Raw genomic sequence first — 25,998 nt, 5'->3', positions numbered from 1 at the left:
TGCACTTTTAACCCCAGATCTCTGTAAACAATGTGTTGGGTATGTACTGTACACATGTATCAGTTTATTTCATGAATTGGACGAGGGTAATGTCATATAAATACATTTTGCAAAGATGAAAACTGGTTGTCTATTTCACTTTAGCCATAAATGGATGCAGTTAGCTTGAACTGTGTGCTAATATCCCTGAATAACACCTGTTCACAGCACTCATATCAATACAGTTCAATAACATTTGATATAAAAGGGTGTGGACCAAAGATGAGACACCGTTCAGTATAACATGACACCATACAGCCTCCAATAAGACCATTATGTTATTTTTAAAGATGTATTTATTCCACATATCTTTCCAATAAAGCAAAACATGGTGGTACATGAACATGGTACATAACATGGTGCATGTCCTCTAGAGATGTTGTTTTAGGTGACGGTTAAATAGTGGGGTTTTAAAAAAAAAAAAAAAAGGTTTCAGCTTCTTAAATGCATTTATTTTTAGATTTCTTTGTCATACTGAGCTGACAAGTTTGGGTCACCGCTGTGCAAAATCACAAGGGGATTTTCACTATTTTCATTAGATTTGATCGAAAAACGAATGAAGTACTGGGTAGTCATCTTGAAATTAATGAATTATAATAATAATTGGCTACAACACTAATGTTTGTAAGTTAGGATGTAATCACAGGTCAAACCTTTGTTAATATCTAAACTAAAGCATGGCATTGATCTTTCTTCACAATAAAAGACAATGAATGAAGAACACACCATTACTGTGTAAATCTAAAGATGTTTTTCCCTCACAATGAATATCTGATAACCTAATAGGGCTGACAGTAAGGGATGATAAGCATGAATAAAACATTTCCATGTTGTGTTTTATATTCTAAAATTGAACTGAACTCTAGATTGAATGGACTGGAATAGCCTGAAGGGAAGTTTAATAATCCATGACTCTTATGGACCACTATGACTAACATCAGGAATTGCAACGGATACACCGACTCCTCGTACACAAATCACATCGTTTCCCACCCTCGGGCTTCTTGTAACGGACAGGAATCTAATCAGATTTGGACTGCAAATTAATGTAATGAGGGATGTAAACAAAACATTTCCTGTGAAGTGTTTTTAAATTAACAGAACAAATACTGTGAATTATTTCTGTAATGTCTGACTGTCAACTGTTAATCTTGATTTGGCCTTAAGCCTTCACTTTCTTTTCCCACAATGCCTGCTGTTACAAACTGGAATTGTGACATGTGAAATATGTTGGCATTGTGGATGCATGGGGCATCTAATGAAAGGTGCTGTTGAGTAACACATAAGGACACAGTGTGCTGACAAGTAATAATACAAAATATATAAGAAAATAAAATAGTCAAATATTACATACTGAGTCAACGGTAAATATTCAACCACTGTGGAATGGAAACTCTTTTTCGTCCCCCAAAAAATAGTCAACCACCTGTTGTTACTAATCTAAAACACACTATATCTGTACTGTCAATTCCCTATGTTGTGATTCATTGTCCTTCACATGTAGCGCTTCAAATGTCTTGTCATTACATTTGGCTTTGAACACTAGACAACACATTTTGTCCCTGCTATCGAGTTTTAGTCATTTCTGTTTATTGTGTTACATTTTGTTCTGCCTCTGTGTTTTGTGTTCTGAGCGCTCTGTGTGCTTGTCTTGAAAAACAACAAATCAGTTCCTCAAAGTAATAAAAGTGCTTCGTCATGTACATGTGAGGACTCTGGCTCCATCACAGATCCTCCCTCCATCACTGGGCTCAGGGTAATGCCAGGTGGTGTCCATGGGTCATATGAATACTTTAATGATGAGAGTTTGCATACATGCCATTTATATAGTTGTTATATGTATTAGAAACCTAAGTTTATACTCTCCTTGCTTTAGTATTTGTTCTTGCGTGTAGTATGATTTATGAGTGTTTAATGAAGGTTAATGTTCAAGTGTTTCTGGTTTGGGAAGGAGAATTACTTTCTTTACTGCATGATGGATTGTCAATTTGCTGTTGAGCAACAACCGAAGGTCTTCGTTTCATTTTCTCATATGAAACGGCACCAATCGTTCCTTTTCCCCTTAGAGCAAACATTTTCTATTAGTATACTTCATGATGATCGACTTGTTGCAATGTCTAAACTATATAACAACATGAATACCATTTTAAAATCTGCTCTATTTGTTGTCTTTTTCTGTTTCAGCTGCTGTCTTGCTGCTGCAACAAATACCCAGCATAAATGTCTCGGCTCGAGGTAAATAAGGTTCATGGCTTCCCCTCTTACTCGCACACGCACACGCACACGCACACCTACACACCGCTTCAACCTTTCTTATCAGGTCTTAAGTTAACTCTGCAGTCATGCGTCACGTCTCATGATCACTGGGTTTGTACTTGGATTTCTTCACATCTGTAAATGTTTGATCTTTTCGTCAGGGCTTTGTTCACCGTTAATAAAGACATATTAGGACACACACACACGCACATACACACACACACACACACACACACACACACACACACACACACACACACACACACACACACACACACACACACACGCTGTTTGATCATGAACAAGTCAGTCAATAATTATTCTTTAACAAAGACTTCAAAGACTGTCTTGGTTTTAAATGTAAAATTATATACAGTAAGAAGGACAAAGAGTTACTGAAATGTGTTCTGTCAAATTGGTAATACACCGGTCAACTGATAATTAGGTCATTCCTTATAGACTGTAGGCAGTTTTTTTTGGGTAGCTAGAGTTTATTTTAAAATCTCCAATTTGTTCTATTTCACTTCAGATTAAGATGTTTTTAAGCATGATACATGCTATGGATAATTTCTCACACTTTGAAATGTGATGCTGAATGCACTCTGTATTACAAATTAAATATCCCTGTATATATAATGTAATCTAAGGGACACCAGCAACAACAAGTACGTGTTTATATCATTTTGTGGAAAACAAAAAAGCTGCATCTGATACAAAAGTGCTTGACATTTCCATGCATTTCTCTCTGTAACCACAACATAAAGAAAATCCAACCTGGAGCATGTTTTAAACCTTGATGAACATTTACCATAAAATAGCTTATTTATGATTATACAATTCTAAAATAATGATTGGAATGACATCATAATTATATTTAAAGTGGTGCTTTTTCATGGTTTAATGGAAATAACTTTATAAAATCAACAAATGGCTTTTATCCATTTATGTAGGAGTTTTCAAAGGTAAGATTCCAGGCTGACATATAAGCCCCAACAGCTTTCTCCCCTTGCTGCTCTAAGAGTTGACCTTTTTGAGTGCGAAACATCAAGCTTTCATGACAACACACTGCCTGCAGAGTTAATCACAGCATACAGACACCTACAGGGAGAGTTAGAGGGCTGATTGGAGACTGGCTCTATTTATGGAGCGACTGCAATCACACTCTTTGCGTCCCCGGGTGTCATTTTACATATATCTCTCAGCTTTTCATATCTTTTAGCTTTTCATCAGAGAAACAGGCTTTTTCTGGCTGTCTGTACTTATATGCTCACTGATATGTCACACGTCACTTGCACAGTAGGAAGCTTCATCAAGAGCCTCTCCTCTCACCATACGGGGGAATTAATATTAATTTTCCTGATTAGGAAAACAGCAGCGGCTTTGAACGCTCTCATGAAGGATCAACATGGTCCTATGAAATACTCTTCAACTCTGATTAAACCCTCACGCTGTCAGAGCAACAGTCAGAGTGTAGGTGTAGTGGAGTCATTCTGCACTGTATGTGTGCAAAGTCTTTATCTGTAAGCATATAGGCCGTGCATAGGTTATCTACATGTGAATAGACTATATAGATAAGTGTATACAGTATACGTTGTGCAGGGCAATGGCTGTGGTAGGTTGTGGGACACCTGCAGCATTTAACATTACATCAAGGAGTGTGATTATAGCAGGAAAAAACAACACTGATGAGGGCAGGCATGCTTCCCATTGTTCAGACAAATCAGTAGCAGATCCTAAATCTTAAGCACTCCAGTCCTGATGTAATGAAAAACCCATTCTGACACTCTTCAACCGGATTATCATTAGCAAAAAAGGTTAAGAGATGTTTTATTAGTAAAACATATTTTACACCCAAAAGGGCATTTGTTCTGCAGGCAGGAGATTCAGAACTCCACAGAGGAACACATCACAGCACCAAAGCAAATTCATTAAGAGAAATATAACAAAATAATACATAGTAAGGAAGGTCATGACAAATAATTCTACAAATGCACACAGTGTCCCCTCACACTTAGCAGTGGTGTGTAAGCTTATTAGCCCACTCAACAATTTGGTTAATATATTGTTTGTTTGCTAAGAGTCAGCTATCTATCTTTGACACAAGTTAAAAGGTCAAAAAGATTTATTGGGTCAAAGCCCGACAAAAAACGGTCATCATTTTTGGATAATCTGAAAACAGGAATGTTTTCTGAGACAAACAAACACCAATGGGCATTTGTACACACTGTCTCACAATGCTTTCTTAATATCAATATTGAGTCAAGACTGTCTCATGATACTAGCCTTCTACACAATCAACAGCCTTTTCCCTGACGGTCGTATTGTCACAGATTGGACCGGGTAAGAAGTCTATTTTTCTTCCTTTTTCTGGGATATGTTAAGATCCAATAAAGATTTATAGCACTAGGCGATACACTGCAGTGACTGTGCCATGGCAGGACTAACTTTATTGTAGCAGACTCAAAATGGCACAATTGAAAAGTAGAATATCTATATGGTGCTGTCCTCATTCTTACTTTGGCTCTTGTGTGTGTAGATACAGTTTATAAAGGAAAGGTAAGGGCACACCACCCTTGGGTGAGCCAATATAAGAACAGAATCATTTTCATATTATACCGGCCACTTTTACCCTTTGTGTTTTGTTTGTTAAAAAATCTGTTTTCAAACCCAAATAAAAATGCTTAAATATGTCAACAATGTTCTTAATTTATCTGCAGGAATATGATGATGATTATCTGAAGATGTCTAGGGCCCAAGAACCTGTGACACAAGAGCTTTGATTAAGTGGAGTAGAGGGCAATGAAATAATTACACAACAGGCTAATCAACTGATTTGCAAAAATTAGAGCAAGAGGTGGAGAGAAGGATTTATCGGATTATAAATTCAAGATGAAAAATGAAACAAACTGTCATAATGGAGAGGATATTAAGAACTGGTTAAAAAGATGCAACTGCACTTTATTTGCAGGTTGTTGGTCTTTTGTTGGATTGCTTTACAGAACATTATACCTGTACGTTTAAAAAATTACCTGTCCCAACAAACACACATGTTACTTAGAGTATGGTAGTTTTAACCTTAAATAAAATACATGTTTGCCATGTGTGTTGATCCTGTGATAATCTAATGGTAGGAAACAGTGTCCACAAGATGATGCTACAGTGAATTAAACAGAGGTTATTGCTGACCTGCAGCAGTGAGGTAAAGGGTTCTACGTGTAATCAGTACAACATCAGTGTCGGTGTGATTACAAAAAAGAACACTTCTGATGATCGAGGTTCAGATGTTGAAGGTTTGAAGTTCGTCCAAACTGCGATAAGAGCTTGTCACCTCCATATCTTTCTGTAACCAGGTTGTGCTTTTATCTTCTGTTACCATTCTTTCCCTGTAATCTAGAATGGGTAAGGGTTCAAGTAAAAGCCTTTGTACATGCTAATTGCACTTTAAGGTGTCCACATCTAATATGAGTTGTCCATTGCTCTGTTTGGAGACTTTTTTTGAAGCAGCAGTTTTAACATGCTTCTCTGTGGAGCAGCTGCAGGAAATGTTGAACATTAACAGCAGTTATTTATCCCACTGCTATTCCAGCAGCTACAGGATTTTCTATCATGAGCAGAAAATATCAGTAATAACCAGATTGAATCAAATGATTAGTGCAGCTGTACATGCAGTAAATGAACAGGACCATGAGACTGTAGCCCTCATGGCAGCACTGTAGGGCCAAACATAGGTCCATCAGTGCTAATATCAGCATGCTAATATGCTCACATTGACAATGTTAACTTGCTGATGCTAAGCAGGTATGATTTTTGACCATTTTCACCTTCTCAGTTTCCAATGTTATTATTTTTAAAAGAATAATTCACATCCAAATAGATGATGTGTACATCAATTACTTAACCTTGAATTTCTGAAGAGAACTTGGATTTTTTTCTCACTTGCCTCCAGAATGAACAAAAGAGCAAAAAACCTCCTCTACAAACCCTCAAACAATTTGTGGAGTAAATCTCTTCCGCATAAATCGTGAGCAGGAAACAGTTTAAGCTACTTTAAACGGTAAGATTTTCGTCAAAATGAATGTCAAAGAAAGATGTGAGCATACTGTTGGATTAATAAGACTTTGATTATTTAGTTTGTGTGTGTGTGTGTGTGTGTGTGTGTGTGTGTGTGTGTGTGTGTGTGTGTGTGTGTGTGTGTGTGTGTGTGTGTGTGTGTGTGTGTGTGTGTGGTGTGTGTGTGTGTGTGTGTGTGTGTGTGTGTGTGTGTGTGTGTGTGTGTGTGTGTGTGTGTGTGTGTGTGTGTGTGTGTAGATGTTTGGGTATAGTTTAGCTGTTGGTTAACATGGCACCCATTTTCTTCAAAACATCAAGACTTTTCTGTGTTTTTTGTTATTCTGCGTTCATTGTGGAGTCAAGCGAGAAAACCAGAGCTTTCTTCTCTTATTCAATTCAACACCAGTAAGTAATTGATAAGAATTCCTCCAAAATGTTGGTTATGATTTTGCTGTTGTTTTGATGTTATTACTACCGGACACTTCTATACTGAGCTGAGCTTTGATGAGTCACTGTTTGGCGACTTGAGCGCTGATGCAATGAGGTTTTGAGGTTTGATTCCAACTGTGTCCTGCCACACTGTGCTGGAAACACGACACACACTTTGGGAGAAAGTGTTAGTCGACTCATAAGTGTTGAAACACTCTTGATTAATAGAGAAGTGTGGAGTCCCACTAGCTCATTGGTTTTTGAGAGGTGGAGCACCTGCTGTCCCTTCTGATCACACACCAGAGCCTCCTTCTTATTCTCACTTCCTGTGTGTGACATGACAGGGGATCCGCCAGGTGATAAGAAACCCAGCTGCTTCCTCTCTGCTGCTGAATGACTGGAGAATAACGTGTCCTTCAGCTCAGAAAAACTCCCAAAAGCAACATGTTGAGGCAAACCAGAAAGGTGCTGCTGTAAAAAGTAATATCGTGCTGTTTTCAGGTGAAAATGTCACACCTGAAAAATGTCAATGGTTGACAGAAAATATGAGATCAGTGCTGCTCGAAAAAACAAAAAAGCTGCAATACTGAGAAAAAATTATAGTAGTATATTAGTTATAGTATTACTCGCTTTGTGTTGACATTTGTGTATTTAGACTATTTAAACTAAATACATTTTTTTCTCTGCTGCAGGAGTTTCAGGTTCAGGTTATTTATTTGTACCAGTAGGTAGATTATGGCCCAAACCCAAACCACGCCCTACACCCACCCCTACACACTCCCCCTCCGTGACGGAGTGACACTCGCAGCTCAACGAGGCTCCCTCCTGTCCAGTGGCGATTGGTCATTAGGCACAGCCCCACCTAGTGTCAGCAGAAAGTATTAAAAATAATGATTAAAACAAAATGCAAAAAATAAATTAAAAAATATATAAAATATATTTTAAGATCATGTTTAATCATTTGATTCGTCTGTACATTGCTGTTTTAGTCTGTGTTCTTCTAATTAGTGTCTACAGTGTGTGCCTATTGAGCTGTTTAGAGCCATGTGGGACAAAACCCGATCCTGCCCCTCCCTCTCTCTGTCTAAGTCAGGGGTGCCCAACCTTTTTTGAACCGAGAGCTACTTTTAAAGTTGCCAGTCTGCCGAGATCTACCAGGCCAAATAGAGAGGCGTAGCCATTACTGACAGCTTACTACCAGGTAAATACACACTTCTACTTGTATAAAACTGACCTTTGTACGATGAATACTTCATAAAATACTGCAGATCCTTTATCTTACCTCTTTCTAATCTACACACATACAAGTATTTAACTGAAGTTACACAACAGTGTTGTTGATACAGAGTTGGTGTTTATTCACACGTCACACTACAGTGCATGTTTTCAAGAAACATTGAACAGTGCTGCCACATATGACACAGGAACAAAAGAAAAGACTCTGAACCCTTTCTTTGCCATTATATAAAAATAGTGTTGCTACAAAAGTATAAATTAGGCTTACTAATAAGACAACTCAGATCTGAAGCTACACAGGAATCTGCTGCCAAAGTGCAATAAAAAAGACAAAATTAATAGAATCAAACCCTTTTTTTGTTGCATTTTAGTAGATTATAAAAAGAAATGCCTTTAAAATAGGATGCAAGCAACACTAGTTTCTTAACCTGAATTGATAATAGACTATAATCAACCATTTTGTACAATAATTATAATGAATAAATTCAAACAAACTAAAACTTACAGCTTATTAATAACGGTATCTAACTTGAGTTTTTATTATATCAAAAACCTGTTGAAATGCTACCGTTTTTTTACTGTCCTCCAAAAGCGCGTCGGCAGCCTCCAGGAATGCTTCTTTCATAACTTCGCAGTCTTTGAAAGACTTCATGTGTTTCGCAAGAACGTGACTGACACGATAAGATGCTATGGTAGCAGCCTTGCTCTTGTTGTTGGGCCTGGTGAAAATGGACTGCTGTGCATTTAGCTGTCCTCTCAGGCCCCTCCCCTTTTGGGAGCGTAGGGCAGAATTAGGAGGGAATTCCGTCTCGTAGCGTTTGTGCACTGTTTTGAAATGCCGCTCCTAAATTACCCTTCTTCGATAAAGCTACGCTCGCATTGCAGATGAGACAGATGGACTTTGAATTGGAATAAATACAAAAATAATCATCCTCCCACTCGGAGTTAAAATTATATATGTTTTGCTTCTGCCATAATTGCGGTCTTGTTTGTGTGCGGACTGTCACTCCTGTTGATACGGACAACGTTAGCGAATTAGTGCACTGCCCACTAGCCACGCCTCGACACATGGGGTCACGGCGGCCAATCACAAAGCTTTGATGCGTTCAAGTGCATTATTCTGGCACAGAAAGATTATGTTATAGGACATTAACGATAAAACAGAATATTGTTGTTCTATTTTTAGACACATGTCGCGATCGACTGGGAATCTCCCCGCGATCGACCGGTCGATCGCGATCGACTGGTTGGGCACCCCTGGTCTAAGTGAACGGTGACTATAAAAACTACACTGCGCATGCTCAGAATATTTTCCTATTTAATGTGTGTGGCAAAAAAATAATGACCATAGGGGCATAGTGCTGCCATCCCCACCATACGTCATCTCACATCATTCAGAGCTGATTGGCTGTAAGTACGTGTGCCGCGAAAAGTTTGGTGTGTGAAGAGGAGACGAGAGAGCTGCAGTGAGGCGTCCTAAAACCCGGAAGTAAGCTGCGCATGGCTTCCTTCGACAAAAAAGCAATGAGATTTCTCCATAGAATTTTAGAAAATAGCTCCAAATAAGGTCTGTGGGAAACGTAGCTGTTAGATAAATGCACGTTTTGTTCAGCCGGATAATATCCACATGTCTACCCTACTTTTATAATTTTCGAATCATAAATCTATTGATTAGATTAGATTTATGATAGACTTTTGAAACTACAAGAACATAAGGAGGACTTTTACAAAAAAGTAATAGAGATTTTTGTCCAGAAGGATAGGCCAATGGACTTAATCTTCAAGTCAAGGTAAGACTGCAATTTTATTGAAAATGGGATCTTACTAAGAGAGAACAATTCAATATTTAAATGATAAAATTACATTTTTTGGGTATCCTTTTGTTGAACTGTCTGTTTACAATTAATTGAAGCATCAGACAAAAAAAGCTTTTGAAAATAATATTATATTTTGATTTAGGTCAAAATATAATATTTGTAAACCTGAAGAGTCAGAGCCAGTGCCTCACCAGCCATGAACCTCACTGCAGAAGCTTATATAGACATCTGAGTTGTTTGTGCCCCACCACTTTTGTACATATAAAAACGCCACTGCTCCTGTCAGATGGAGGGAGTAAATACAGCGGCAAGCTTTGGGACAAACTCCCCTCTCTCCGGCAGAAACAGGAAATGCCGTAACTGTATGTAGCAACGGTTTCAAATCAGCATCTCTGACAAAACATTTAAATTAATATCTAAAATAAAACTCCAAACATCTTTAATTGTGTTTTTTGTAAAGCTCTTTTAGTTTTAAACCTGATTTGTATTAGTTCGTTTTTGCAACAGTCTGTAAATACACACAACTTTATAATAAAATGCACACATTTATCTTTTTCTAGACTAAACACAGGTATGATCCTAAGTTAAAAAATACGAGGTTATCATGAGGTTGTTAACATCGCAGTTTATCAGTGGATGTTTGCTGGAACTACTTGTACACAGCGTGTTTCCTGACGGACACACACAGCGTTGAGACCGGTCAGGTAGAGACCGGTCAGCAAATCAACACCGATGCAGACTCGCTGTTTGATGGCTTGATAGCCCACTCCCCCTCCACACCGCTCCACACTCGTTGCTTTGGAACAGCACTTAATGTGGCAGACCCTCCGCGTGAACGCGCAAACGGAGGGGTAGTATGTAGGGGTAGGGTGTAGGGCGTGGTTTGGGATTGGGCCTTAGTTAGACAAAGGATCCATTGTGACACACAAAACAACACAGACAACAGGTACATCTTTAAAAAGTGGCCCGTGCTCCATCAAATAAAAAAAACATTTAAAAACCACAACTACAAAAAAGGTTGTTAGCTTTAGTATTTTATGTGTAGACTCATAACATACTGTGTTACTAGGCACCTATGTCAAGGCCTGATCATGAATGTGTTGTGCCCTCTGACACAAAAAGAAAAACATAATTTCAGAATTGGGTCGTGGTAAGAGAGAGGTCTCTGGTTACAGCTTTATGATGGTTTGAATAACTTGGTTTTCTGAGTAACCTGCTCTCTTACATGTGAAGCTACTGCAGTGCATTAAATATATTCTCTGTGATGTTGAGTTTTTTTGGTTGACACACACTTCACTCGTCACATAATAATAATAATAATAATAATAATAATAATAATAGATGTGTATGTCAATAATTAGACATTCATATCAACAGAACCTCTACAGCTTAGATTCCTAGAGGTGAGAAATTCTCTTTTTACATTCTTCACACATATTTTCTCACTTTTCATGTGATAGCCAAGTGTGACCCTATGAATGTCTTCCGGGAAAGACTGTCTACAAATGTTTGACGTAATCCCCATGTTTAAGCATTTGCGTCAGCACCTGTACTAATAACAACAAGTTGTTCACCCCAAATTCAAATGTGGCCCTTCTGATCAGGTTTTAACACTTAAGATATCTAACGAGGTTTCTCAACATGTAGTACAACTTATTCTCAAGCATAATTCAACCTTTGAATGCAGTAACGCCACGTTTGTGGATCAATATACGGTTAAAATGTTTTCCTTTGTACTGAGAAAGAACCAAGGAGAAAAACAAATCGAAGAGTCAGTTAAAAAAGTTGTATTGATATCCGATAGCTGCAGAGACAAAGACCGTCTGAGGTGACGGGTGTTTTGAGGAGGCAGTTGTCCTGATGGTGCCATGTTTGGTTTTTGGCACTTGACGGCCCCGAGCAGTGAAGTGAGACTTGCTGTTGCAGCTTGTAGGATGTCAGATCAATATCCAGCACCTCTCTCCGAGCACTTCTCACCAGGTGACAACTCTGTTAACTCTGCTGAAGCACAAAGGACAAAGAAACAGAGGCTCTCTGCCGCCTTGGCTAAGATGAGCATGGATTTTTGTTTGGCTCCCTCAATCCTGTATGACACTTTTTAATTAGAAAAAGTCTTCCTGGTTATCTACTTTTTACACAAACACATACACAGGCAGAATATCGCCATGGTAGTGTTTGTCAAGAAGACAAAGCTGCTGCCTCTCTGCTTGTCGTCTTTAAACGCTGCAATCTGCAATTACAGGGCTTCATAGGGTTCAAATGGATTGGCAGGAGGAACATGTTAAAAAAGGCCAGTTTAGGAGACAAACAAAGCACTCAATTGTTGTCAGATGTGAAGTGTTTATGCTTTGCCCACAGGGCAGATAGGGCAGATGACACACATCTGTGGATTTATGCGTGTAATTTAATTATTTATTCAAGTTATTTATTGAAACATTTCAAATAAAGACAGCTAAATCATTTCACAATTTAATTTGTTATGAAAGGACAATTCTTATTTGGGCAATTCAATTATTTATAAACATAAAACATTTATACATCCACAGTAAGGTTATTCAAACATAATTGTTACTGATAGATGAGGTTTAATAATGTTTTTGGGACATTAAAGTCCCATGTCAAATGTTTTATTAATGGAGTTCTCAGTAATTTGTATTTGTTTTTTACTTGATTGAAACACACAATATACTTTTTGGGTACATTTTGCATCCATCCTGCATTAAATACATCTATAGTTATACTGTATAAAGTAGTATGTTGGCCAGTACTGTACATTTAATATGCTTACTCTTTGGTTAGTCCAGTGAAAGAACAAGAATTCAGGCACGACATGTCCCTACATTTTGTCGGAGATTGTGTCACATTTAAAACTTCATGCAACCCTGCATTATGTCAATCCCATTTACACAATTCCCAAACTTTCATCCAACTTTATAGTTTTTTGTTTCAGCTTAATTTATCTGGGTATTTTTCACATCCAACAATCATCTGAAGTGTGTGTGTGTGTGTGTGTGTGTGTGTGTGTGTGTGTGTGTGTGTGTGTGTGTGTGTGTGTGTGTGTGTGTGTGTGTGTGTGTGTGTGTGTGTGTGTGTGTGTGTGTGTGTGTGTGTGTGTGTGTGTGTGTGTGTGTGTGTGGTTGTGGGGGGTGTCCCTATCATAAAAATACTGCCAGCAATACAAGCTATTTCTTATCTGTATTCATACTCTTTCCCTCGAGGTCCAGGGTCGCCGGGATTCTCTGCCTGCGGTCCACCAGGCGGTGCGCCGGCGTTTTTCCGGGCCGCTGCTGCTGCCTCCTCTGTGGAGGAGACACTCCTGCCAGGAGCACCCATGGGAGACCCGGCGGTCGTCAGTGACACACACTCTGCCTCTGGAGCGACTGGAGGAGCTGTACACCCAAGCACTGGCCAGTCATGATGAGCACCGGTCAGTCACACACACACACACACACACACACACACACACACACACACACACACACACACACACACACACACACACACACACACACACACACACACACACACACACACACACACCACACACACACACACACACACACACACACACACACACAGCCCCTCTCATGCTGTTTTGTATTGCTGGGTTTTTAAGTTTGTTTTTCTCAGATAACAGGTTAGTATAATTACTGCAAGTATTTTGAAGATGAACACTGTGGGTTATTATTCTTTTTATAATACTATTGACTGCCTCTTGGTGACCATGTAGCAAATGTTCCTCTGAAACGGATAAGGTCTTTTGTTGTTGTTGTTGTTGTTGCTGTAATTCATCTTGTGAGTTGTTGTTGTTGTGTGTTTAGCTTTGATTTGGAGCATCTGTTGGCCTGCGTCACGAAGGAAAACGATGAGTGTTGAGCTCAACACAGATGCTTTTTTCCAAAATATTTGATCAATTTAATGGACTTGCAGTCTAGTCTTGCGACCACTCAATGCTCTTTTACAGTTAATGTGAGCACATTCATACACTGATGGCATCTAATACTGAGGAGGCGTGTGGCGTAGTGGGAGTAGGTGTTCGGATCAGGGGGTCACAGGTTCAAACCCCACTGCAGACAGCATGTCGTTGTGTCCCTGGGCAAGACACTTCACCCCAAATTGCTCCTGTCGGGATTGTCCACAGTATTGAGTATGTAAGTCGCTTTGGATAAAAGCGTCTAACAAGTATCATGTAATGTAATGTATTCACACACACATACTCAGGGCTCTGCCTTTTGAAGCAATTGGCCAAAGAGCCGGGGATCAAACCGATGATCTTCTGATTGATGGACACCCCCATATTAGTGTGATGTAAAATTAGCAAATGGAACCATGAAAATCCAGTAATTACATTTATTTCTGACATACTTCTGTTTTTCTTTCGCTCTCCCTTCCTCTCTATGAGGTCAGCAGGATAAGTAACTGTACTCATTATCTCTGGTTCCCTTGTTGTATCTCAGTGTTTTGTTTAGTTCAAGTGGACACCTAGGAAACGGAAGACTTTCTGTCTGAGCAACTCGAGCTTTCTGACACTGATTGTGATTTCATGAAATAATGATGACCCTTTTCCCAGCAACATACAGTGACCTGTCACTGAAAGTGTGTGTGTGTGTGTGTGTGTGTGTGTGTGTGTGTGTGTGTGTGTGTGTGTGTGTGTGTGTGTGTGTGTGTGTGTGTGTGTGTGTGTGTGTGTGTGTGTGTGTGTGTGTGTGTGTGTGTGTGTGTGTGTGTGTGTGTGTGTGTGTGTGTGTGTGTGTGCGCGCTTGTGTGTGCTGTCCAGACATTAATGACAGAGGGAGCAAATACTTTCCTTCAAGTTCCTGATTTATTAGGATATATGGCATGAAGCCAGCAAGAAATAAAATATGAAATAAAACATACTCAAACCTATTCAAACACCGCTCTGTTGGACATGTTCCAATGACTTCCATTATCAACCTTTAAATTGTTGAATTTGAAGTCGGCTTGATTTTTTGCCAAAAGAGTTTCATGTAGGAGTAGCTTTCAGTTTCACACTGCCATTGCCATTATCTGAAATCGATGTTTTACAACGCCTGCTTAAAGGTCTCCTATTATGCTATTTTTAGGCATATGTTATGGGTCTCAGATATATACAAATAAATAAAAAACATGTCTATGATGTGTTTTTCTCAAAATACTAAACAGATCATACATTTTAGACACCCCTCATATCCCTCTGTTGTAGCCTTGTTAGAGAACTGCAGATTCGGGGTCCTTAGCTCGGAAAAAAAAGAGGAGGGGGAGCTAATGCCTGCTCAGAATTCTACCGGCAGATACAGCTAAATGCTGCCGTGATTAAATGCCATCCTGTTCTAAACCACATCAAGGATTATTTCTGAAACAGTATGGAGCTCAAATGCTTTTTCTCTTGCGGGTTTACCACAAAGTGAGTTCCTTTTTTTATTTCCTGCTTTTTTATACATACTCTCTCCAGTACAGGTTAGCTCTGAGTGTTAGCGATGCTTGCTAATGTAAACTAAGACCATATTACGTCCAAAACAGTCGGGCATTGTTTCTGATAGCAACGTTTCTGATAGGGCCGTGGGTCCGCATTGCCGATATCACGTCAAATCGGACACAAATCTGGATCAGCTCCATTGAACCCCCGTTTTTAGAGATTTGGGTACGGAGCAAAAGAGAGGGTTTTGTTTTCTGACACTTTGTGAGTTCCCTGACACACCGGGGACACATATGTATACAAGTGCATTTTGCATGATAGGTCCCCTTTAAATTACAAAATAAATTGTGAAGTCTCAACACTTGTACACAATTTGTTTATCAGACTCCTTGCTTTTGGTTTATTTATTCTGATGAAAGAGATTAAGTCTCTTAATCCAAAGCAGCAAACAATACAAAGCAACATAACATTTTCTTAACTGTGGTAGGACACCGTTTTATCAGTTGAATGTCAGTTGACTAATTGAGTAATGTTTCACCAAAAAAATTATTTGCTGGACTCTCTGATTAAAGACAACACTAACGAATTGCAGTCTTAAACTGGGTGTAAACTACTTAATTGTTCATGTTGCATATTGATGATTGAGAGAAACAGATTGAAAGAGTCGCAGAGTGGAAGATAAAGATGCAGAGCAAGAGATGTTGACACTATAAAAGGAGAGACAAGAGAAAGGAGAAAGAGAAAGAGAAAGAGAAAGAGAGAGAGAGAGAGAGAGAGAGAGAGAGAGAGAGAGAGAGAGAGAGAGAGAGAGAGGAAGACCAAGAGAAGACACAGAGAGAGAGAGAGAGAGAGAGAGAGAGAGAGAGAGAGAGAGAGGGTGTTGACTGAGACGCTTTCAGCACTCCGGCTCGTGGACAGCAGCGCAGCACCATGCCACGTGCTCAGCTCTCTGTCCTTTAACGGTTTCCTGCTTAAACTCGCAGTTTAGCGCTTTTTCCTCGCTCAAAACTCGCTTTTAAAACCCAAGTAGAACATGGAGTGTACCGCGCTGAGCAGAGAGGGAGCAGGGCTTGCCAAGCCGCCAAAACATCTGTGGCGGCAGCCCCGGACCCACATACGCATCAAACAGCGCTTCCACTCGGACACCGAGCGCTACCTGTGCCGCAACCGGACCCTGGAGAAGCTGCGACCCGGGCTGAAGAAGCCCCGCATGTCCTGGCCCTGCCCGATGAGACGGTAACCCCTTTCCTCTCTGAAGTGTATAAACTCACCACTGCTTAAATCGGCATAAACGTTCAATAAAGTTAAGTTGGCTTTATGAAGATACAGATAGCCAAATAGAAAAAAACTGACGGATCAACTGGAGTAATTAGCTAGTTATTTTTATATCGGGACTGTTGACATGTAATGTTGAATATAAAGCAGGAGTGCATTCATTTGATGATTTAGAAGTATACTATGGAAAAGTATCATAAGACTGCCAAGATATACTGAATACATTTAAAAGGCTACTTAATTGGCACCATCCCCCACACATAAAAGTGTATAAATGACCACCAAACATCTCCAGTAGACTTTCTCCCCTATTATGGTGACATTGATGTCCAGGAGTTAAATGATTAATGTTTAGATGTTATTATTTAAAGAAAAACTACACATACGTAGTTACAAAATGTAGCCTGGGTCCAGTGGCGGCACCAGAGATTTTCTTTTGGGGGTGCTGTGGGGTAGCTTGACGTTTCACAGAGGGTGCTCAAACATTTAGGGTTTTCCCTTAATCTACCGGGCGCGAGTTGAATTTTCTACCGCTACACTCCCCACACGCACATACACAGTATACTTGTTACAATGAAGGCTCGATAATCAGCTCACGGCATATCACGTAAGCTAAGGAAATGTGCTATTTTTTACAAGTGGGGGGTGGACCTAACATCCTCTTGGGGGGGGTCCTAGGGGAAGATTTTCTTTTAAATATTGAAGTTAAAAGCATCAATCTGGTGCATTTTGGGAGCAAAATCAAGAGATCTATGGATACATCTCTCAACACCTATATGAAACAGAACTGTAAACAGATTTTCTATTTCTTTATGGATATTTTACAAATCACTCCCCTTTTTAAAGTGTATTCTTGTTTTACTGTCATTACTTTTTTTTTTAAATGATCATATAAACGTGTGCCTCGGAAATAATTGTTTACATAAATGGTGACTAAACCGTTTGAGACCCACTGAGATAACTTAGACTAAAGTTAACGATCTAAACACTCGGAGAGTCCTTTAGCTCACCTGAGTCCCTCAGAGAGAGGACATTCCCTTCACCTTGTTGTAGAAACAGCGCCTTCTATCCGCTAAATAGATGCTAACAACACGGTCTTTGGCACGGTGTGCTCTCTCTCGTTCGCTTGCTTAATCACACTAAATGCGCACCTGCCACGCACACACACACACACACACACACACACACACACACACACACACACACACACACACACACACACACACACACACACACACACACACACACACACACACACACACACACACACACACACACACACACACACACAGAGAGCTTGAATGAAACACAGAGACCCAGACTTGGGTCTCTGTGTTTCATTCACAGTTCTGTACTGTGGCATATTATTTTCAAATCAATCATTTTTCAAATTATGAATTTCACACGCAAAAATAAAAAAAGACATACATTTCTTGGGGGAGCTTGGGGGGTGCTATGGCTATCCTAGGGGGAGCTTCAGCACCCCCTAGCGCCCCCCTGGCACCACCTATGCCTGGGTCATCAATCATTCTCTGCTGGTTGTTGTAATGCCATGGCAAAATCTCTCTGACTCTTTTGGGTTGCTTTACACTACAACCTTTTAACCCTGGTGTTATAAATGGATGATGAATATTCAGAGCTTTGATGAAGCACTGAATATTCATTAGATGGGCTGTACACGGAGTCATGACATTTTCAGGGTTCAGACTGAGCATTACCCTAAATGCCAACACAGTTAAGATAAGATATTGAATCAGTAAATTAGAAGTCAAGTTTGTCTGCTTTCATAAACACCTGCTAGAAAAAATCCTATTGACAGAGGTTTCTGCCGTCTTTAAGAGTTTGCTTTCTGAAAAGATAACCAATTGATTATTTCACAAGGAATCTTGTTTTCTTTCTAAACAGCGTGTTAATCTTAACAATATGTTCCCAATAAGTTCCTTAAATGTTGCTTGAAGTGCTTCCAGTCATAGCAAACCTGTTGACATCATTGCTTCACGGCTTTATTTCGATGTCTAATGCATACACTATTAATTATGTATGCATTGTTAATTTTCCATATTCATTGCATTATCTGCTATCTGTGATAGTTCTGGCATTTTGAAAACATTGATTTCCAATTACTTTTTGGAGCCTGTCAACTCACACAGTTTGCCCTCACTCAAATAAGCCTTTAGGATGTGGCAGTGGAGGAAATTGTTGGGGAATAAATTGCACCCAATAACCCGTTTCCTTGGGGACGTTTCATTACTAGATGTTGTTTGGTCAACACTGCAGGAGGCTTAATGAGAGAACACGTTTCTCCTGCTGTTGCTGACCTGTTATTTGGGTTTAGTAAAACGCATTACTGGAGTGTTTAATATTGCATTTTTACTTGTTTCAAAACCTCCTACAAGTAGATATTATTTCAAGTTCATAAAGCATTCAATTACAATATTGAGTTTCCTTGATTGTTAGAATTAATCAGATTCCCAGCATGAAACTAAACAGGGAAAGCTGTCATTTCTCTCTTGGTCCTGGCAGGTTCATCATAGTAAAAGCCCCAGAAACAACACTGTGACTGACTGTTCTACCTGTTCTTCAGGCATGGCCTTATGTAATACTCTTTGTACTTTGAGGGATAATGGAGGAGATGTGAGTGATGTAGTTACACTAAACGGCTCTCTAAACCTCATCAGTCAGGCTGACACAGAGCTCCTCTGCTTCACTGTCAATCCTTACCGCGATTGTACCCAAGCGCTGTCAGGGAAAAAGATTGATAGCTTGCTAGTGTTGGTGCCTCGACTTGTTTTCGTGTTATTTTGCAATTCCTCATTTGACAAAAGAGCATGGCCTTTGCTATTAAGACATATTGGAAATAAGGTAACACATGAAGAAAAGGAGAAAGCGAAAACATGGATATTTTATTACAGCGACATATTGAAAATCTTGTTTGAGATGTATTAGCTTTAACTGTAATTATTTCCATTTTAACGAGATTTGAGGGAAACACTACCCACTCTCCTGTTGCATCGTTATGTTTATGTGTTCTGTAGTTCAGTAAGTTAGTGGCATACACTCACCCTCCACATTTGGACACCTGGCTTCTATGTTTGTCCTGAAACTGAAGAGAACATATTGCAAAAGTCAATAAACATCCTTGTGATTGGTTGAGTTGAACAGGCGCGAACACAACTTGCACTTCAGCTTCCCATACACCGATTACTGTCAACAAGCAACGCTGCGACTCGTCTCTCCTCAGAAGCGTTCACACACGAGTGGCGGAGCTGTTTTTGTCCCCTGATGACAACATGTTTTCTAATTAAGGCTTATTTAGGCTTCAACACTGTGAAGCATGAACTCTGCAATAACATGTATTTAGGTATTACCCTCTTCATACGCCTTGTAGGGTGTTTGGTTTATTTGTTCAGGTACTGTATATAAGATGGACTTGCATTATGTTAACACTTGACAGCACTTGTCTTCGAGTGAAGAGAAAATCCCCTTCTCTCCCTTTTGGTATTTATAGGTGCATTACATCAGTCAACACCTAAACGTCTCGTCTAGCTTGTCTATTTGGACGGATGCATGCTTCCTGCTACCATCTCCAAGCGGTAGTATATTTCCATTTAGATGGTTTCTAAAAGTGTATTATTTTGTCCAATGTTTGTTTACCTTGTGAACTGCTTTAAGTCAATCAAGAGTTAATTTTTTTCTTTGGCATTTGAACCTGGATTTTTGACAGCTGAATACATTAGGCCACACATACAGTAGAGAGGGGCGTTTGATGATGAAATCCAACCAGACAATGCCGTTATGTGGTTTAGACCTTAGCCATCTGTCTACCAGGGAGCTCTTGGTTTACATATTCAATTATATTCTGATAACTAGCCGATCATCCAGAATGAATCTTTCTGGTTTATTTGTATGACATTCATGGGTTGGAAGATGTTATGTCTGTTGAAATAAAATAATGACAATATATATATTATTAAACCTGCCACATAGACTGTATCTTTCTGGCATTTAATATACAGTTGGTGACAAAAGAACAATATGAATCAGATTAGATAAATGTTTGTTTGTTACTTTGTCACCTCTAATCAGTATCAGTTGGCCACAGTCTCACCCAGAAGTGAATAATCAATAGAAAAGCAATATATACAAAAGTACATTCTTATCTGACTGTTCTCGATGCTGTTACATTGATTTGATATGTATCAGACCCACATTTTAATACAATTCATGATGGAGGATGAACAGCGCTCTACCTGGTTTAATATTTGATAAAGTACAAGAAGTGTCAATGAGCTCACACTGATATATCAGCACACTTAGATCAATCCTTTGGTGTACTATAAGCTCAACCTCTTGTTGTTGGAATTGTAGTTTTTAAAGACTGAATGGAGTACTATAAGGCATCCAAATCGAAGCAATACTTGTTATAAAATATAAAAGTGATTAAATACAATGAGAATAGAGCAAACATGAATTGAATGATAGCTATAATACTATTGAATAATATTCACTGAGAGTACGACAGTGAGATGTTACAGTATGTGTGAGGAGGTGTGTTTTTTTGTCACTGTGAAAACAAATTATAAATATCAATACAAACGGATGGTCTGAGTTCACTAACATCAGCCAACACTGGGTGATGACGGCTGAAATGCAAACAAGTTGAGCTGTAGGTAGGAGTAAGAGCAGTGAGTCAGCCTGCTTTAAAGCTACCAACAACAATACTGCGTTCATTCTTCCCTGAATACATCCTTTTTCAATTTTTTTTTATCCCAGAATGCCTCTGGTTGTGTGTCATCCCATATGACTCAGATTGGTCCCTAATATAGGTGGAATGAACGTTTAACACACGATTTAAAACATGAATGGTTATAAAGCCACCTCTGTTTCATATATTTTCATCTTTATCATCCTTAAGATTTTATGGTGAAAGCAAATAATTAATTCCTCAATTAGCAATACAAAATATGTTTAATGACATTTGAAAGTTATAATTGTCCAGATTATATTGTGAATTGTGCTATTTATGGCCACGAAAATAAAAAATAAAAATAGTATAAGCTAAGATCCCTAAGAGGGCTGGGGCTCATAGAGGTTACTATGAATCATCATCCAGTCTGGATATTGGTGATTGAAACACACAAAATATAACATTTACCATCCATAAGCATTTCATTTGCTCAGTGTAAACTCTTCATAATCGTGGGTATTGTTTCACTTTTTTTTGTGTTTATTTTTGGGAACTTGTTGGACCAAACGTTGGGCCTTTTGAACATTTGATTTTTCAATATAGTTAATTCACTCCTGTGGTTTTATGGCTCCTTTTCACATGTATGAGTATACATATAGTATGAAGCACACTATTCCTGATGTCTAAGTTTTTGTAATGAAGTATGTCAATGTAGTCATATGGTGACATCACTTAGTTAATCCGCCTCCATTTCTAGATAATGTTATGTATGTGTGACCTGGGGCACTCATGGGCTGGCAAAGCCAACAGGGCAGATGCACACTATAGAGTTAATTAGACTGAAGCCTGCTCTCCAGGTTGAATTACAATGGATTGAATGAACAAATAGAGATGAATTGTCATGCTCAAGGACCCTTTAACTAAACATGTTACTCATGATCAAGGCGTGACGGATCTTAAGGAAATGAGAAGCCTCTGGACGTCATGCTGTAACATCTGCAGTGTGGTCATATTTTCCTTGTGGCTGCACTCCGAGGCTGCGAGTCGTGAGAAAGGAAAGTGTGGACCAATGTTCAACTTGAAATGAGAACGGCCTGCTTGGAAAGCCCTTCTTATGCCGGGATGGTGAAAAATTACACCCGTTGCTATGGAGCCCATCTGTTTTCCAGGGATAATCACATGAAGGTTATCAGAGAGGGGGCAGCTATCGAGAAACTGAACCTTTCCAACCAATCTTATGTTAACAAAACACACAAAAGCTAGTTGTATTGGCAGTGCTCTTAGACTAGTGAAAGCTACTGTGGTGTTTAAGGCGTATAGCTGCATGGGCTGACCTGCAGATGTCAGTTTTTGTGTGGATGTTGCAGTTTCATGTTCCATTACTTTAAAGAGCCCTTTTAACGCTACCGGGAACACTGCAAGAGGGGATTTTCCAGTGATGCTGATGGATTCTTCAGAGTAACTTCCCAAGTGTGTTACACTGCCTCTGTGTTGTTTGTCAGATGTAATAAATGTTTTCTTGTGAAACAGGAATCTTTATAAAAAGAGAGCATTAGTTTTTGGAATTTTTGTTGTCTATTTGGGAAATATTTAGAGACATATACCAAGGACCACCTCTAATACTTACAACCTTAGTACTCCATACTCATATCGTGGTGTTAAACAGAAGCAACTTTAAATGTACATCACAATACAACCTACAATGATGTGGACTGACTCCCCACGCTAGCTAACTGGCTAATAAGCCGAGCTAAGCAGTGATTTGTCGAAATCATCCTAATTCCTATTGGCCCAAGGCTAACATGATTTAATAATTATTTTATTAGTACTTTTTTTCGGGGAACATCTGGCAGATTGTCACAAATACCACTTTGAGAATCACTTCAGTTAGTCACAGGGATTTGTTTGTTTCGATTCTGAAGTTAGATTGAATTGATTTTCTCCTTCGGTTTCTGAAAACTGCCATTGCCACAGTTTCAACACTTAATTCTGACCTAATGAACAATTCTCTTGTCAATAGTGCTTTTTGTTATGAGTCTACGAGTCCCTTTAAGAAAATCTAAAACAGACTTGTGATTGTTAAAGGTGAGGATGAGTGTCCATTGGCTGAGACATCGATTGGTTATCATTGTGGTTTATTGAAAAGTTGACAGATGAATCACGAAGCAGACTGCATCCTTACACCTCGATGTGAGCAGAAGACAATCAGAGGCGTCCATTGAGACACTCTTCAGTCTCTGAGTTTGTTTTTCATCTGGGCAGAAACCAGTAGGTGGACTCTGGAGACTCCTTTCAAACACGACTGAGAAAAACACATGACAGTCGGCAGGGAAACATAGTCAAAATGTAAATGATCCTTGTGGCTAATATATTTTGACTGATGATGAATGTGCAACCATATTCTTTTTTTATTTATTGCAATTCTGTGTTTGGCTTTCAATGAGCTTTCTATGATCTGATTTTATACAGAAAAACTATTAACACATGAATAAATGAAGGTGTTATGAAAGCTAATGTAAATGAACCATCATTTCAAAATAGTTTGGTTCCTTCCTGTTCTCGGTGCATGTGCCTGTGGCTGGTAGTTCGACTCGTGCAGAATTTAAAGTGTTTGCTCATTCCCAGACAGACCAGTCGCCCGTGGCAGACACAGGTCAGGCGTTTCTTGGAAAATGCTTTTTTTGCCTGCTTAACAAAGTTGTTTGTTGTATTTACTCAGGATGAGATGTTAAATGGGCTATGATGCCCTATTGTACTTTCCTAGAACACATTTGTCACTGCCTTGCTTCCTGCATAAAGAACAATACATGACAGACCTTCACATGCTGTAGCTCTGATAAAGAAAATCAGTTAGACTTTTCATTAAAGATTTAAATGAATACATTGTAAATGTTGAATAATGACTCATACATTATTCATTCAGAGATCCTGCATGCTGACTTTCACTCTAACCTTTTAATAATGACTTTATGTGAAGCAACTGTATTATGTGATTTGGGAAATTTGCTTAAAACATGCACAAGACAATCAATTCTTCCCTGAAAATGATATTTTTCTGATTGCCTGTCCTGTGATTAAGGCATGGTGACTCTAGACCTCTAATTCTCAACGCAAATGTCCACATGACTGTTATCCTTTCTCTGTGAGCACACATTTCCCGCCTGAAATGGGCTTTTGGAAAGTGAAAATTAGCATTGGGAGTGACATTTTCTCATTTTATTCATTTTCGTGTGTCACAATGGAAGACAACATATTCAGACACAGAAATGTATAATGTAAACAATACTGGAACATTGCTTCTTACAGGCCTACAGGGGAATTGTCACCCTTTGACAATAAATAATGAATGCAGAATAAAGAGGAAAGAATGAATGATTCCACAGACACGATCTGTTATGTGAAGAATGTCTTTTATTATCTCTCCAGTGGCATCCCACTTACGAGAGAGATAGTGAATTATCCAAATGGCTCAAGCAGGCGCTTTAATCTTAGTATCAGGCAGCACTGTCGCTCTACAGCAAGAAGGTCCCTGTGGAGTCTGCAGGCTGTCCCTGTCCACTTTATGCTAAAATCATAATAAATACGATTATTCATATTGCCCTTTTTAAAAACATGTTTACAATGCTGGCAATGTAAACTTTCTGTTATAGACACTGGATGGTTTAACATAAGGGAGACCTCCAATCTCAGCCAAGCACCTTTTTATTTTGAGAAAATCCTGTGCCGTTGATTTTTTATCTGCAGAAGTGTGGGTTGTGGGATGACGTGCCATGTATTTCTGAATAGCAGGCAACATCAATTGGGGTTTCTGATTCATCTGGCATCAACAGAGCTCTAGCCTGATGATGGAGCACAGCAGGAGAGGAGTAAAGCATTTTTTGTCCATGTTTATTCAATGGCTACTGATTCAGACACGGTACAACGGATCAGAAAAATGAATGCAGTTGCTCTCGATGAACCTTGATGCTAGAATAGAGATTTGTTTCCTCGGCCTTGAACTGACCTCAAGCTTAGAGGCTGAAGCACGAGTGCTGTTTAATTAGTTTTACCGTCTTTTGTGGGTGAGGATAGAAGAAATATGACTTTTTACCCTTTTTTTAAAGCTCAGATGGCTTACACCTGGGCCAAAACCCGACAGTTCCCATATCTCAGCTGATATTACAATATAAAATATGTTTGGTAATGATCGCCTCAATTTCAGATCAAGTCTGTATCTGTTTATTTTAAAGCTGTGGCTACGTACTGAATGCATTTACTAAAAATAAAGCCAGCGGACGCATGCAGTACACAGGAGGACACCCTGCCGATTGCATTTTCCTTCCGTTTCAAGCAAAAGAAAATGTAATTCAACATAAGCGTTGCAATTCTTTAAACTGATAACTAAAGTATATTTGTATTATGATATGAAGTCTGTAAATCCTGGAAAAGCCGCAGGACCCGATGGAGTACTCAGAAAAGTACTTAAAGCTTGTGCTGACCAGCTTTCAGGGGTCCTGACCAGGATATTCAACCTGTCCCTGTCACAAGCTTGCATTCCATCCTGTCTGAAAACGGCTACCATCATTCCTGTCCCCAAAAAGACACCAGTCAGAGAGCTCAACGACTACAGGCCCATAGCCCTAACATCGGCGGTGATTAAATGTTTCGAAAGACTGATAGCCGACTACATCAAAGCCAGCCTCCCACCCTCCCTCGACCCTCATCAGTTCGCCTATAGAGCCAACAGATCCACGGATGATGCCATCGCCACGGTCCTTCACACAGCTGTGAGCCACCTAGAAGGCCCAGGCAAC

General features: G+C 39.3%; 1 protein-coding gene across 3 annotated transcripts in view; it reads left to right on the top strand.

Moving 5' to 3' along the window:
- Positions 1-25,998, top strand: part of LOC117536233 (cAMP-specific 3',5'-cyclic phosphodiesterase 4D-like) — a 122,371-nt gene that overhangs the window by 7,627 nt on the left and 88,746 nt on the right. For 2 of the 3 annotated variants that reach the window (XM_034201106.1, XM_034201055.1), the window contains exons 2-3: positions 2,224-2,274; positions 13,046-13,254. In XM_034201106.1, coding sequence (XP_034056997.1) covers positions 2,260-2,274; positions 13,046-13,254 — 224 coding nt within the window. In that variant the 5' untranslated portion in view covers positions 2,224-2,259. Of the gene's footprint in view, positions 1-2,223; positions 2,275-13,045; positions 13,255-16,160; positions 16,480-25,998 lie in introns of those variants that run through there. The other variant, XM_034201186.1, reaches the window with a different exon arrangement.

This window comes from Gymnodraco acuticeps, unplaced genomic scaffold (genome assembly GCF_902827175.1).
Source record: "Gymnodraco acuticeps unplaced genomic scaffold, fGymAcu1.1, whole genome shotgun sequence".
Taxonomy (NCBI): Eukaryota; Metazoa; Chordata; class Actinopteri; order Perciformes; family Bathydraconidae; genus Gymnodraco; species Gymnodraco acuticeps.
The sequence above is the reverse complement of the archived record's forward strand: the minus strand, read 5'-3'. Positions and strand labels throughout refer to the sequence as shown.